The sequence below is a fragment of the Orcinus orca genome, chromosome 18 (assembly GCF_937001465.1).
Source record: "Orcinus orca chromosome 18, mOrcOrc1.1, whole genome shotgun sequence".
NCBI classification, from domain to species: domain Eukaryota; kingdom Metazoa; phylum Chordata; class Mammalia; order Artiodactyla; family Delphinidae; genus Orcinus; species Orcinus orca.
The window spans coordinates 75,181,204-75,195,590 of record NC_064576.1 but is presented as its reverse complement, the minus strand read 5'-3'; the positions used below and the strand labels follow the sequence as shown (position 1 = coordinate 75,195,590).

The following is a 14,387-nucleotide window of genomic DNA, read 5'->3' as shown; positions in this document are numbered from 1 at the left end:
TAAAACTAAAATAATCCAGATCACGCCCAGACACAACCATGGATAAGATCTTTAAAAAAAAAACAAGATCCAAGTGTCCTATGCACTCTGTTATTTTAACTTTTTTCATCATTGTGAACCACATTCCACGTTCATACACACACTTCTTCACCATCATCTTTAGTAGTCAGGATTTCACTGCATGTGTGTACGTAGTCTGTGTAGCCCGTTGTCTTCTGTTGGACATTGGGTTGTTTCCATCTCTTTTAGTTTATTTCTGTAGAAAGTAAACAGTCTTAGTAGCAAAATCATGTCTCACTGCTTTAATTTTATGTGTGTTTTAAATGTTTATTGATCCCTGCATAAAAAAAAGCTTGCTAACAACATTTGTCCCTTCTAAACACAGGAAACTGTATTTATTAAAATAATAAAAATAAAATAATTTGTCACTGAATATTTTGAACCTTGTGTAATATGTTCATTTTTAGAAATTATTTGGGTGAAATGTTAATATACATACACTTTTTCCATCAAGCAGATATAATTAAAAGTCTTTCTTGGAGTTACGTATAGTCGGAGAAAACCTTTAAAATTCAAAGGATCCAAGCCTGGGTCTAAATCAATCCCTAACTGTAATAGAATTCCATGGAGATTACCAGTATTTTCATTTTTATTTTCACTTGATGCATGGTAATAGAATTCTTTTTAAGTTAACCTCTTAAATCATACCATTTTTGAAGTGATAGCATACTTCAGACCTTTTGCCTTAACAGATTTAAAATTTTAAACCAAATCTTTAAAATAATTTAGTTTTAAAGGAGGAATTTTTATTAAATTCTCTTGAAACTTTGTCTGCAGTAAGTGTTTAGTTTTTTAAAGTGCTAAAGGTGATTCTCTGTTGGCACTTTGAAGTCTGTGTTCTGCAGATGTTTTTTCCCATTAAGTTCTATTATGAAAGTTTTCAAATACACACAAAAGTAGAGCACTATTATAATGAATGCTCAGGTACCCACCACCCGACTTGGGCCCTTATCCAGATCCTGCTGATGTTGTTTTATCAGTTCTCCACTCATGCTTTTTTCCCCTGGAGTATTTTTTTTTAATTAATACTTTTTTTTTTTTTTTGCGGTACGCGGGCCTCTCACTGTTGTGGCCTCTCCCGTTGCGGAGCGCAGGCTCCGGACGCGCAGGCTCAGCGGCCATGGCTCACGGGCGCAGCCGCTCCGCGGCATGTGGGATCTTCCCGGACCGGGGCACGAACCCGTGTCCCCTGCATCGGCAGGCGGACTCTCAACCACTGCGCCACCAGGGAAGCCCCAATACATTTTTATTTTATTAAAAAATTTTTTTCATTGAAGTACAGTTGATTTCCCTGGAGTATTTTAAAGGAGATCTGAGACGTATTTGTAAATATAGATGTTTTTTCAATGGCAGTTTCTTCTCTCTGGTTTGAAAACTACCTTTTTCGGTAACAGGGCCATAATACAATGAGACAGAGATTTGCACAAAAAGCTCCAGTTCATGTTGGATAAACTTTACCTGAAATTTTGACCTACTCCTTTTTTGAATACACATCCCAAGAACCAAAGGATATTCCATGATCAGATTTGACATTTATTTTCAGCTGCGTTTAGTAAACTGTAATTTCTAGACTTGTTCACCTCTTATAAGAGGTGTTTTGTTTTGTTCCTTTTGTGGTGTTATTAACAACACAGATAACCTCTTGAAACAGGCTTGAGCCACCTGATCAGCCAGGCCTCTGCAACATTAACAAAATTAGGCGTAAATTTTATTAATTCTGTAGGTAATGGCTGGTGTCAGTTTTTTGTGTTTTTTTTTTTTAAAAACTAAATGTCTTTTTTAAGTTTCTAAGATAGGTCATTATTTCCCATTATCTGAAGTAGAACTAAAATTTATGGGCTATTGATGTCACACGCTGCATGGTATGTGCTTGTAATTGCACAGAAAGAGGGAGGATGCGTTTGGGGGAGATCTGTTCTCGTAAGCTGTGGTTTCTGATGTCACAGACCCACTTCTGAGTGTATTTCCCCAGTTTCCAGCTCTTGGCAGGCCCACTTGCACACGTTGCGGAGGTGGGAAAGCTTGGGACTGGAGCATGATACACTGACGTCCACACGGAAGGAGGCGATAGCTTTCAAATGCTGGAAATACCTGTCACAACCCAAAGCCTCATGTTTAGTAATTTCCTGTAAGAACAGGTTGGAAATATGAAGATCTTACGTCTCTTCAGAAGTAATATAAAACTGATCTAAACTAAGCTCAACCCTTAAAGTATTTAATGATTCTAAGGTGAAACAGAATCCTTCCCATTAATGGCCTTAATTAAGGCAAATGTTGTATTGGGTAATCCAGCCCACTTTATGAACTTGGTAATTTTTCTTTCTTACTCTGAAATTATAAACTCTCTCTTTTCTTTTCCCCCCAGTTTGGTTACCTAAGCTCAACATGAGTTATTCTCATTGTAAAATAAACAATGTTGAGCAAGTAAGAGCCCTCTTTATACCCTCCAAACTCTCTCTGCTTAGGTGATGTCTTATTTTAGTATGTGTCACCTATGCCTTTTATTATTTATTTATATATACCGATAAAAGTATTTAACAAATACATATTTAGTGGGCTTTTTTTTTTTAAAGCTCTTTGAATCTAAAAGTTATCCAAAGTTTTGCCTTTGGAGGGGAAATTTTCATGAGAAACTGGAATATTTAATATTTAAAATGGAATTTTAGATATTACTTTGCTTGTCTAAAAGCTTAGCTAACTTATTTTAAAGGGGGCCTCCTGAAGCCAGAATATGTTAGGCAGTTGATCGTAAAGACATATGACTAAAATAGGGAACACAGTATACAAAGGTGTGATAGAACTCTCCGATCCATCACTCAGGTCCTTCTGATTTGAAGGTTAGATGAAGTGTGTAATGTTGGCAGTGTTTTTGATCTGTCTTTGCTAACTTATTTCATGGTTATGTTCATCCTTATATTATCCAAGTCAGCACAAAACTTGATTAACCTTTTCTTTTTTTCATTCCTGTAGGTGCTCAAAGAACAGTACCTTGGCTACAGGAAAATGTTCTTGGGAGATGCTGTGGATGTGTTTGAAGCCAGGCGAGCAGAAGCCAAGAAGTGGCAGAATGCGCCCAGAGTCACTACGGGACCCACCCCTTTCAGCAACATGCCAAACGCAGCAGCCGTTGCCATGGCTGCAACACTTACACAGCAGCAACAGCCTGCTACAGGTCTGAATGCATTCAAGTTATAGCTTCTTACTGTTAAAATGCAGAGAATTTATGTGCATTTTTATGAGTCTTCCTTTTGTGTTAGCACTGAAGAAATTTCTCTGAGTAGCTGTTCCAATACAGTCTAAAAATTGTGATGGACACAATTATAAACCATATACCTGATAAAAATGCAGGGTAGTCTTAGCAATAATTATACATCAATTAGATACTGAATATTGTGAATTAATGTTATTTGCTGTATTGCTATAAATGCCCTTTAGAACATGGTGTTCCACTACTGAATTACATTTAAGAGCAACAGATTCTAAAATTGTGACTGTATTGTGTATTGTTCTAAAGTCAGAGGTAAACCAGCCATAGGTTGGCATTTTTCGTACCTGATGCTGACGGGTGGTGTGCTCTCACATGCAGTGGTTACAGAATGCCCACACTCAGGATGAAGTATGTCTTTATCGACTGAAGTTGTGTTGAAGATCAATAGGTTTGTTTGATCAGAGAACAGGCCTTCTTAACCAAATTTGGAAGAAGGTACATGCTAGAATTATTTGTACCTTTTCAAAATGAACAGAACAGTGGCAAGAGCAGGAAAAAATGTTATGAGATGCTTTGGATTATACATGAAGAAGTATGAGCTGGGAGGTTGAGCAGATGAAAATAACTGGTGAGATACTGGAAAGCAGATAATTTTAGTCCATGGTTTAATTTCACTTCTTATGAGAGAAACATTTTTGTGGTCTAGTTCTGCAGTGTTTAGTTTGGTCTTGTATCTTTCAGAGATGATTACTTATCTTTTTACTCCTGTAGTCCCTATTTTGTCAGGCTTGAAGTGTGACAGAAAAATGTAGTCTTAATGGATACTGATTTTTTTTTTACTTGTTCATAAATTTTTGCGTAGCGCTTATTAGTTATTCTATAGCATGTGTGTTTCTGAGAGTTCCTTGTAGTCCAGTAGTAAATTATAGTACAAAAAAGTAAAAAACGTACATCTCTAGATTGCGTTCAGGCTGCCTCTACTAGGGAAGCATTCTCTGGGTTTCACTGTTGGCAGTTTAAAAAATTGTTCTTCACATTTGGAGATGACAGAATTGACTTACCATCAGTAAATGGTTGATGATGGATTTATGCCAAACCCTCCACGCTCCATGGCTGGACCCATGTGAATAGTGGCTGACATAAGGACTGTGTAGTAGTTCTCTAGCTGGCTGGAGTACAGGGTTGCGTTCTCCAGTTACAGAGGGAAAAGAAGTCACTGTGGAGTTGGTTCCTATCAGGTCATTATGGGATGGATAGATATCAAATCAACCCCATAATGACGGTCATCAGTTCTCATGATTATTTACCCAGCTCATCCAACCGACTACAGCACCAGTTTACTTTTTAGGGTTACTATTAATCCCAAAATAGATCAGAGAAGCAGGATTTGGTTAGGTGTTCTTTAAACATAAGGGATTTCTATTCTAATCAATAAAACTGGAGAAAAGTCAGTTAACTGCTGTGCTGTAAGGGAATTTAATTATATTCTGCGGTGTACAGCTAAAATTGAGGCAGAACCACCTGTCGGATTTTTGTTTTATACACTTTCTTACGTAGGCAGTTTTGAGAGGTTTGTAGGTTTTCACTCTCACATTTTGGGCTTGTGGGCATCTGAAGAAATACGTTCATTCTGTATGAGTGCCTCCTATGTGCTAGGCTCCAGGGACGTAAAGGTGAACAATAGAGATATGGTCTTTGCTCTCTGTGGTGGTGGAGAATGTTAGCTGAGTTTAGAGTCATCATCTTGAAGAGCCTTTTGCTCACGTGCTTCAATTTTTTGTGGACTTTCACCAGGCTTTGGGGAAACTGACTCCCTTGAACATTCCCTGCAGTTGTGAAGCCCACATAAGGGCTTTCTAATCAGGTGGCAGGAATTGTAATTTATTAACTTAAACAGTCTTACAGTGTTTTCATTTTGAGTTGTATGGATTTTTGGAACTGAGAAGCCAAACAATAGCGATCATTTTGTATCGTCTTCTTGTTTCCCACCTGTTTCTCTAAAGGTCTCGCATGCTCCACAGCCCATCCCTTTCTGTCTCTCCCCGTCAGGATTAGCTATTTCAGTCCTGTCACCACTAGAGTGAGACGCAGCAGCTCCGTTAGATGCATGCAGCCCATTAGAAATGCCCCTCTTTATTGCATTGTGCTCTGTACCCAGTGACTTATTCCTGTCCTGTGACTGATGAAATCTTTTTAAGTGCCAGTAACAAATTGTAAAGACCATCTAGATGAATCTGGATGAGGCTTGTGTGCTGTTTTTACACAGCCCTGTTGGTGTGTGAAAGGTTTGAGTTGTCAGGGGGGGATTTGCTTCTATTTGCATATGGATTCTTGACTTTTTAATGTAAAAAAGCAGGCAGCTTCTTAGGCTGATACCTTCTGAAGGTGCTTTCTGTGTAGTCTTTCTTGGAGGTGGAAGTATGGACATAAGTGACTTCTTGAGCCTTCTTCAATGTCTTTTAATGAAAAAAAAAATATGATAGAACCTAGGCCTGTGTGATTTGTGGTTATTGCTTCTGAAGGCTGAAGAGAACTGATGCCAAACTCCACAGGCTGCTTATGTATGAAATAAGCATCACCCGTGGATTGCATGACGGCAGATCTGGAGTGCACTTGTCCACCAGTGCTTCTGAAGCCTCTTAAAAAGCTTAAGACATTTACGTTAGACTTTTCGGTATAATTTTAACTTAGGATAGATTGTTTTAAGCTAATGTACTGGGATTAAGTTTTGCTGTTGTGTTTTGACACTTTTAAAAGTTCTTGATGTTTACATAAAAAGACTTTTCTCATATGACTTAGCTGCTGTTTTTAAGGAGAGCTGAGACATTTTGTTAGGAATTCCTACTTTCTAGCTTTTAAGTGTATGTTTGGACGTTTAAGGTGTAGTGTTAAATAGGAAACTTCTTCATTTTACTTCCTTGTGGTTTTATGATTTTGTTATATTTAATAACCAAAGGACATTCCCCATTAAATCAGTAAAATATTTGAAATTGGGGAAGACATTTTTTGTTTTTTAAGAAAAATTATTATTTTAAAAAATATGACTTAGGAATAACCATGCTAGTGACATTAGGTATCTTGAGTGATCATTGAAAATTATAAAAAAATTTTAGCACTTTAGTCCTTTTCCTGTGAATGCAGTTTTACTTTTAAGAAAGTAGAATTTATTCTGGAAAATATGAATTACAGTGCTAAACTTGATTTTGTTGTGTGTGAATATATTATTCAGTAACTTTTGTAAAATGTTACTCTACATGAAGATTTCACTTTGGGCAATCATTGGGATATGTTACTACTAACTTGGTTTTATTTATGGAACTAAGAGCCTCTCATTGAATGACTAATGACTATTCAGATTTTAAAACAGATTTCTTGAATTGTTTACGTAACATTTGCCTGAAGGATGTAGATTCTGCTTTCTAATAGTGAAAATAATTTATATGGTGGCCAGAGTGTAATATATGCTGATACTTTGGCATGGGAGATATTTATCATGAGTTTTTACTATTAAAAATGTTATACATTTGCCTACTAGTTTTATAAATGATGTTGCCTTCAGAATTTGTGTGAAGGTACAAAACTCAAAATATCATGTACCTGTTGTGCAATGGAAAGTCTTGTCATCGTTAGAGTTCTTGATTACCTGGATCCTGAATATTAATGACTAGAGTTGCTCTTAAAAGCAGACCCGCACACAACACGAAGCATGTTACTTGAGTAACTCTTGGGACTTGTAGGGCTGAGGGCTGTGGTGTGCATTATGCTCTAGGGTCTTCCACCAGCAGTGCCTCCTGTGAACATGTGACACTTAAGTCTCTCAATGTTAAAGAAACTGGACGTGTGTTTTCTACATATTACTCTCATTAGAAATAAGAGGGTAATATGCTTAGTTTCTTTTTCCTGTAGTAACATTTTACAAAAGAGCTGCTAGGCAGGTATTTTATTCTCAAACTGATCTCAAACTGGATGTAAAAATTTAACTCTTTTTTAATTTATTTTGTAATAGTGGTATAAGAACTCTGGCTGCTGTTAGTCCTTATTCTTTATTCTTGGGTAGAAGCTATTGGGAAAGTCCAGTTTCTGTCCCAGTCTAGCAAAATGTAGTTCCTTAGTTTCTTTTTTCTTTTCTTTCCTTTTTCTTTAATGTTTTATAATTTTACACTACCTTTTTGAATATACAAACCTCATTCTTCATTGAACAACTTGAAGGCTTTGATTTCTTTAAAAAGTCTAAATATCAATCTGTATATTACTTTGGCAGTTCCCTCAACTTTGAGATGCACTGATCACTGTGCTTGAAAAAGACAAGACTGAAGATTGTACTATGAAATTTATCAAATAATTTTCATAAATTATTTATCAAATATGAGAGATTTATAGATTTTTGTATTCTGCTTAGTTAAAAAAAAAGGTAGTTAAAAAAGGGAGGCTAGTAAGTTTGATGCTATTCTTGCCAAACAAACTCAGCCAAAATCTTTAAAGTAACAAATGGGAAAAGGATGACTAATCGTTCTGCATCTGAGTACATTTTCCAAGATGTTGGAAAGAAACTTCTGAATTGAAATCTTGAATGTATTGAATCTGTCAAGGTACACAGCGGTGCCTTTGTAAATGTTCATTCTCTATCTTATTTCATCAGGTGATAAGTGGTGTAATGTAGCAGAGCTTAACAGTAGAACTCAGTTATCACTCTTTGTGAACAAGTTGGAATTGTCATGTTACTGTGTAATTGATTTGCTTTAAGATGAACAATAAATTTAATAAAATAAAACATTGTCTTGTTTTTTATCTATTTATTTATATATCATTTATATTTCCTATAAGAAATCATGCCTAGTTTTTGGTACTTACTCTTATGAAGTAACATGATGGTTTTGCATGTTAGTGTCAGTCTCTTTTGATCAATTGAGACTTGACTCTAACAGTTAAGGAGCTTATTTTAAAAAGAAAAAAAGTAAAAACGTTTACTGAATACAGCAACTAGTTTTATCAGAAAACAAGCGGAGAGATCTAAAACCATTCTAGAAGTAGAACTAAAAGAACTATAATTTACAATACATTAAAGATTTCAAATTATTTAAACTAACACTCATCTTTCCGTGTGGTAAGCCTCTTTTAATTGTCTAGTGTGAACAAGTTAATTTTTTTAAATTTATTTTTGGATAGGTAAATCAGCTGGGACAGATAAATTAGGCTGGAGGGACATCCTGAAAACTAAGTTTTAGCAAATAGAATTTGTTAAAAGTAATCACTGTTCATTTTAAAAATAATTTCATAAAGTAACTTTAATCTTGAAAGAGTAAGGCAAATTTGTTTTTTTTTCCCCCCCCATTTTTTTTTTTTTTTTTTTTTTTTTATACCAGGGCCACAGCCATCTCTGGGAGTTAGTTTTGGAGCGCCATTCGGCTCAGGTATTGGCACTGGCTTGCAGTCAAGTGGCCTAGGTTCTTCAAACCTTGGAGGTACACTTTAACTTTTCTCGTATTGCATTGGACTGTGATACATTTGAATTGCTACCAGCCTGTAAACACTTCTAAGAGGATCTGCTCTTTGGGAAGTTAAGGTTCTATCTGGCAAAAAAAGGATTCTCCAAACATAATCAGTGCTTTCTAGTATTAGATTTAGAACTTAAAAAATCATTTCATGTCTGTGAATAGTAAATATAAAAACGTATTAAAAATCAAATGGTAGGGATGTTCATATTTTCAAAGGAATATGCTAAAATATGAACTTGAAAATTACTTCGTTTTATTAAATTAACTTAAAAAAATTAGTTGGAGTCCTAACTACTGCTGGACATACATTCTACTAAGCATCTTCTCTTTCTGCAAATGAACACTTTAAATGGGGACATAATTGTATTATAAATCGAACAGCTTGACTTCTCTCCATTCCTGAGCGCTTCTGGCATATTTGCCTTTATGCATACTTGTATACATAGGCAGTTAAGTTTATCTCAGTAGATTCATAAGTTAAGTCTAACTAGTAAGGTAAGTCTTCTGCAAAAGTATGTTAAATACAAATGCATTCCCAGTTCTCTGGTGTGGATAATTGAAGGTTGATTGTATTTTGACAGGTGCATTGTCATGTAACGAATAAGATTCCCTTATTTCCATTAAAGTATATCATTATAAGAGGGAAAGCCTATAAGCTATTATGGTTATGTAATATATTACACTCTAATGGGAATTATTGGGAGTATGGCAGACAGCGTAATTCCTATGATCTGTATTCCCGTTTGTTGCCATATTTCGTAGAGTTACGGGCAATAATACTGTCAGGCTCAGTATTTTAGATAAGCTGTTGCAGAGTAGCCGAAGATGAATCGGATTCCATTTTCTGAGCACTTGAAACCAATCTTCCAGCACTTGGCAAAATCCCCTCTTGCACTCTGTATGATGAAGACACGTGCTTCGTTTAAATTGTGACTGTAGTGTTGTTGGGAGAGAAGCCTCGACGCTCCCCCTCCCACTTTCTCAGCATTGCGTTGCTGCTTCTGTGGCAGGAGCCTGCTCTTCCTGAGTAGCTGTAGAGTGACCGACCCTTGTGTAGTCACACAGGGTTCCAGTGGTAAACTTCGTAAGTGAGAATGTCTTCGCAGGAAGCAGAGTAAAATTACTGTGTGTGGTACTTTGCATTGAAACTGTTGTGCGTGCCTTGCTTATTTATGAATTTAGTCTTTTTTTTTTCCTGAAATGAAATATCCTTAAGTAGATATGTGTCTATCTGTTCGACTAAAATCATACTTGAATGGTCACTGAAATTTCTAGTCCGTTTGGGAGAGAAAGTACTAATATGACCTTGTTTTTTATGGCTTTGTTCTTTAAAAATTACGGATCGGTCATAAGCTTAGTCTAAGTAGATCTAAATGTTTTATTTCAGAATTGATCTGGTTCTTCCAAAAGTCTTACGCAAAGGAGTAAAGCAGACCTCCTTAGTAAGGCCGTGGTTCTCAACACTGTTTATTAGACCACTGATAATTTGGGTATTACTTGTCAGTATCCTTTCACCTGTGTTTTTACCTGCCGTGTGTGTCTCTCTATCACCCCCACTAGGCTTTGGAGCTAGCTCTGGTTTTGGATGCAGCACCACAGGGGCCTCCACATTTGGATTTGGAACAACAAATAAACCCTCAGGAAGTCTTAGTGCAGGTTTGTGTGTTTTGGCCTGAACTTCAGGCAGATTCAAAGGTGCACATTATTTAATTTTAAAAGTATAAGTGTTGTTATTTCCGGTATCCAAAAAAGATGCCTGATTCAGTTTCTACCCACTGGATGAAGCCTGCAAGCCTAGTAATCATGCATAGCTTTCTCTGTCTCATATGCTGAAGGTCAGGTTTGTAGAACGTTTCTAACAACTTAAGTTTGATATAATAAATAACTACATCGTCTTTTTAACTAAGTAGAGATTATTTTGAACCCAAAGACCAGTTTTATGTTTAAACAGTTTTCTTCGTTATTACAAAAATGAACCCATTGCGAAAGTTTTATCATTATTCATTCAGGAGAATAGTTTCTCTTCTGAAGAGGTGTTCTTTAGTTATAAGCCCCCCTGATTTTAAGAATACCAGTCTTACAAATGATGATTAACTGGCTTCTTTGTTCATTTTTGACATAGGTATAATCTCTTGACGCTTCTACTAGAAACTTCCAAATTCCATCTACTTTTGCATTTGTTTCTATATTTGTAAATAATGACTTGTTTTAACGTGCAATTCTTAGGGATAAATAGCATGCCTAAAATAATAGTACCGATTAAAGTTTTTAATCGCGGGAATTTGAAGGAAATTCCATTTAAAATTAAGTGGTGTTTAAAATCAGTAGTTCCTAGGGAGTAAGATAATAGAGTTCAGTGGTATCAGGATTATAATATGCATCTATTAACATTTAGTTAGCTAGGCAGTAATAGTATTTGATCTTAATTATTGGAGGGCTCTGCTCTTCTGTGTAGTCATTGTCCTGGAAATTGTGGGTTAAGGCTTTCTTGGAGGACTTAGAATTGCAAGGGTGGGTCCAAAGGCTGTGAAAGTCTCTTCTTTACATTTTGATAAAATGTTTCTGGAGGGCTGAGGAGGAGGGTACCTTGGCATATTTAATTAACACGAAAGTGGCTGCCAATTTGAAGTTTTCTGTCGAGTTCAGTTATTTGTGTAAGGTTTCTCTTGCTCTGGATCACTAAACTTCTGTCTGTAATGGTGCCACTTAGTTGTCCGCTAAATTATTTTCCTGTAAAATTCCATGTTAGAAATTCAGGGCCCTAAGATATTTGCTATTTGCATAGGTTATATAGTCTTTCAGCTAGACACTTAGCTCTCATCCCCATTTTTTATGTTTGTTTTTGTGATTTAACTTCTGATATGAATATTTTCTTCCCTAAACATAAGGCTTTGGCAGCTCAAGTACATCTGGGTTTAACTTCAGCAGTCCTGGCATCACGGCGTCAGCTGGTTTGACATTTGGGGTGTCCAATCCTGCCTCTGCAGGCTTTGGAACAGGAGGACAACTCCTTCAGCTGAAGAAGCCTCCAGCTGGAAACAAAAGAGGAAAAAGATAAACATGGGTTGGTGTGTTGAGAATCCGTAGCAGCATCGTTCATTCTCTGAATCTATTTTTCTAAAGTTGAAGCAGGAACTAAATTGCATCCCAGGAGATGTATAAAGTTTTGATAGTTTTTCCTTACTTCTGGAATTTGAACTCTGTTCTCGTTTGCCGTGCTAAACAACTTTTCTCTTGTGTATCTGAAACCTACTTGTGTATTTTTCATTATTTTGATTCTCAGTGTAAGAAATATTACATCGCTGATTGGTAAAACCTACTACTATTTAACCTAGTGTTTTAGCAATGTTTTTGTTGATAAGGTTTACATTATGTGAATATATGCACATTTGTTTCTTATGTAGATGGTATGAACTCTAGGGCCTATACCAGAATCACTTTGTTCCTTGATAAAAGGCCTTCTGAACTACACTGCAGGGCATCTTGTGAATATGTATGTAAAATATATACAGGATAATACACACAATTGTGTGTGCATATAGAATATATATTTACAGACCTACAACTTTTGCCTCAGACTGTTCCCCTTTTCTAAGGGTACTCCATTTTTCACCTTTTATGCTTCAAATCCTCAGTGCTTGTAGAACAAGGAGCTAAAGGCACCAAGTCATTGTAGTTATTTGCTTAAAGACTTAGTGAAATGGTTACTGGTGTAAATATTGGCCAACTCAACTTCATTGCCCCCAGTCTCTCCCATTTTTGTTTCCATGTTAATCTCAGCAGCTGCTCCAGATGAGGGCTGCTGGGACTCATCAAACCGACTTCAACAACTTTATTATCCTATGTATCCTCATATCTGAAATGAACCTTCAAGAGCATATTTGAACTCCAGACTGGTGTTCTGGGGGCAAAGAGCTATTAAGCCAAACTGATTCTATGCAGGTGAAGGATGCACTATTATTTTAGTGGAGACTTTTCTAGCTCTTCCAATAGAGAGTTCTTTCTTATAGGGCTATCGATATTGACACCAAATGGAGTCGCTTATCAGCCTCTTTTATGTCTTAAGTAAGTGCTTAATTTGGAATAAAGAAACAGTATATTTTAAGAAAAAAAGTATTCTTTGTAGCCACAGTAAACTATCCCCCGTTTTAACAGTGAACAGAGAGCTCCAGGTAATAACATATATAGACATGTCAGGTTTCATCTGTGTGTTATTTGTATTAGTATTAGTGACAGAGAGTGGGTGAAAAAGAGAGCCCTTGGGAAGAGAACTGCCTTAGCCATGATTTCAGACAGAAACCGTTAAGTAGACCTGTTTTATCTTTCAGGTGCAGTTTTCAGTTGGGATGTGAACATGGAATTTCACTGAAAATAGTTTAATTTTTTTATGTAGAAGGTTTTGTACGTAATGTGCACCAAGTGAGTATTTTCAGAACCATTTTCACCAAGGGCACCTTTTTCTAAAACAGGTGTGCGCATATGTGTGTGTATATATGCGCGCGCACGCACACATTTTAGTACAGCGTTAGTTGGGTTTGATTATGAAAGTGTTGTCAAATCTGTTCTATTTATCTGCATATAGCGATGATTGGCTTTTGGAATTGAAATTTTTGCGCCTTGATGCATTAAAATAAGGAAAATGCTTTGTGTCTGAGCATGAAAGTTGTTTTTATTTTTGCATACTTCCCCAATACTGCAGTCACCAGATCCAGGTTTTGGGGAAGGGTAGGAAAACATGTGGTTTTGTGTTTTGAATTAATGTCAGAATTAAATACACATTACAGCAAGCTTTTTTTAAAAAGGACATTGCATTGTACTGGAAAAAGCTGGATATTTATATTTCTTGTGTTTTTTTCTTTATATATTTTACATTTTAATATGTTGACCATTGGGAATCTGTAACAGATCAATTTGTGACAGGAGTTTAAATGTGTCGTCACTGTGTCCATTGTCTCCACTTTGTCCAGAGCCTGTCATTATGTAAACAATAAAATTTACTGTGTCACTTGCTTTGAATCTTTATAGGTGTCAGTAGTTGTTATTCATATGTAATTTTCTTATTATTCCTCTTCTATTCTCTGGTTGGTTTTTAGTGTTTTGTTTTCACTGGTTTATACATCTTGCTCTTTTGAAAAAAAACAAAAGGCTGAATACAAGATAGCAAGTTCTTTGTCACTTGCTTTTGTCTTCTCAAAATTACAAAAACGTTTTAAATTATACACAAAAATATTGAGTAAAAAGTGAAAGTTGCCTTCAGCTCCTGGGCCCCAAACCCACTTTCTTCCCCACAGTGTCTGCTCTTTGTGGTTTGGTGTGTATCCTTTCAGATCCTTTTTAAAAATGCCTTTTCAGCTTGTGTACAAATGTTCATTCTTTTTCTCTCTCTCATTTTCTCACATTTATTGTCTCTTAGATTCTTTTTCTTTTTTTTTAAACAAATGGGTTAACAGTCTGTGTGTTCTGTGACTTCCTTTTTTTCCCCTTTAGTGGCGTATCTTCTCTGCGTGTCAGTCCGTGGAGATTGACTTTTTGCTTACTGTCCCGTGGCATGGACGCCCGGTGATTTGTTCCAAATGTTCCCTTTTCTTTCCAGTATTTTGCTTTCACAGAAGAGCTGCAGTGAA

General features: G+C 36.3%; 1 protein-coding gene across 6 annotated transcripts in view; it reads left to right on the top strand.

The window, feature by feature from the left end:
- Positions 1-13,783, top strand: part of NUP58 (nucleoporin 58) — a 35,372-nt gene extending 21,589 nt beyond the window's left edge. For 5 of the 6 annotated variants that reach the window (XM_033409397.2, XM_033409396.2, XM_033409395.2 and 2 more), the window contains 4 exons: positions 3,031-3,232; positions 8,632-8,730; positions 10,324-10,419; positions 11,652-13,783. In XM_033409397.2, the coding sequence (XP_033265288.1) occupies positions 3,031-3,232; positions 8,632-8,730; positions 10,324-10,419; positions 11,652-11,821 (567 nt within the window). In that variant the 3' untranslated portion in view covers positions 11,822-13,783. The remainder of the gene's footprint in view (positions 1-3,030; positions 3,233-8,631; positions 8,731-10,323; positions 10,420-11,651) is intronic. The other variant, XM_033409398.2, reaches the window with a different exon arrangement.
- The last annotated feature ends 604 nt before the right edge of the window (positions 13,784-14,387 follow it).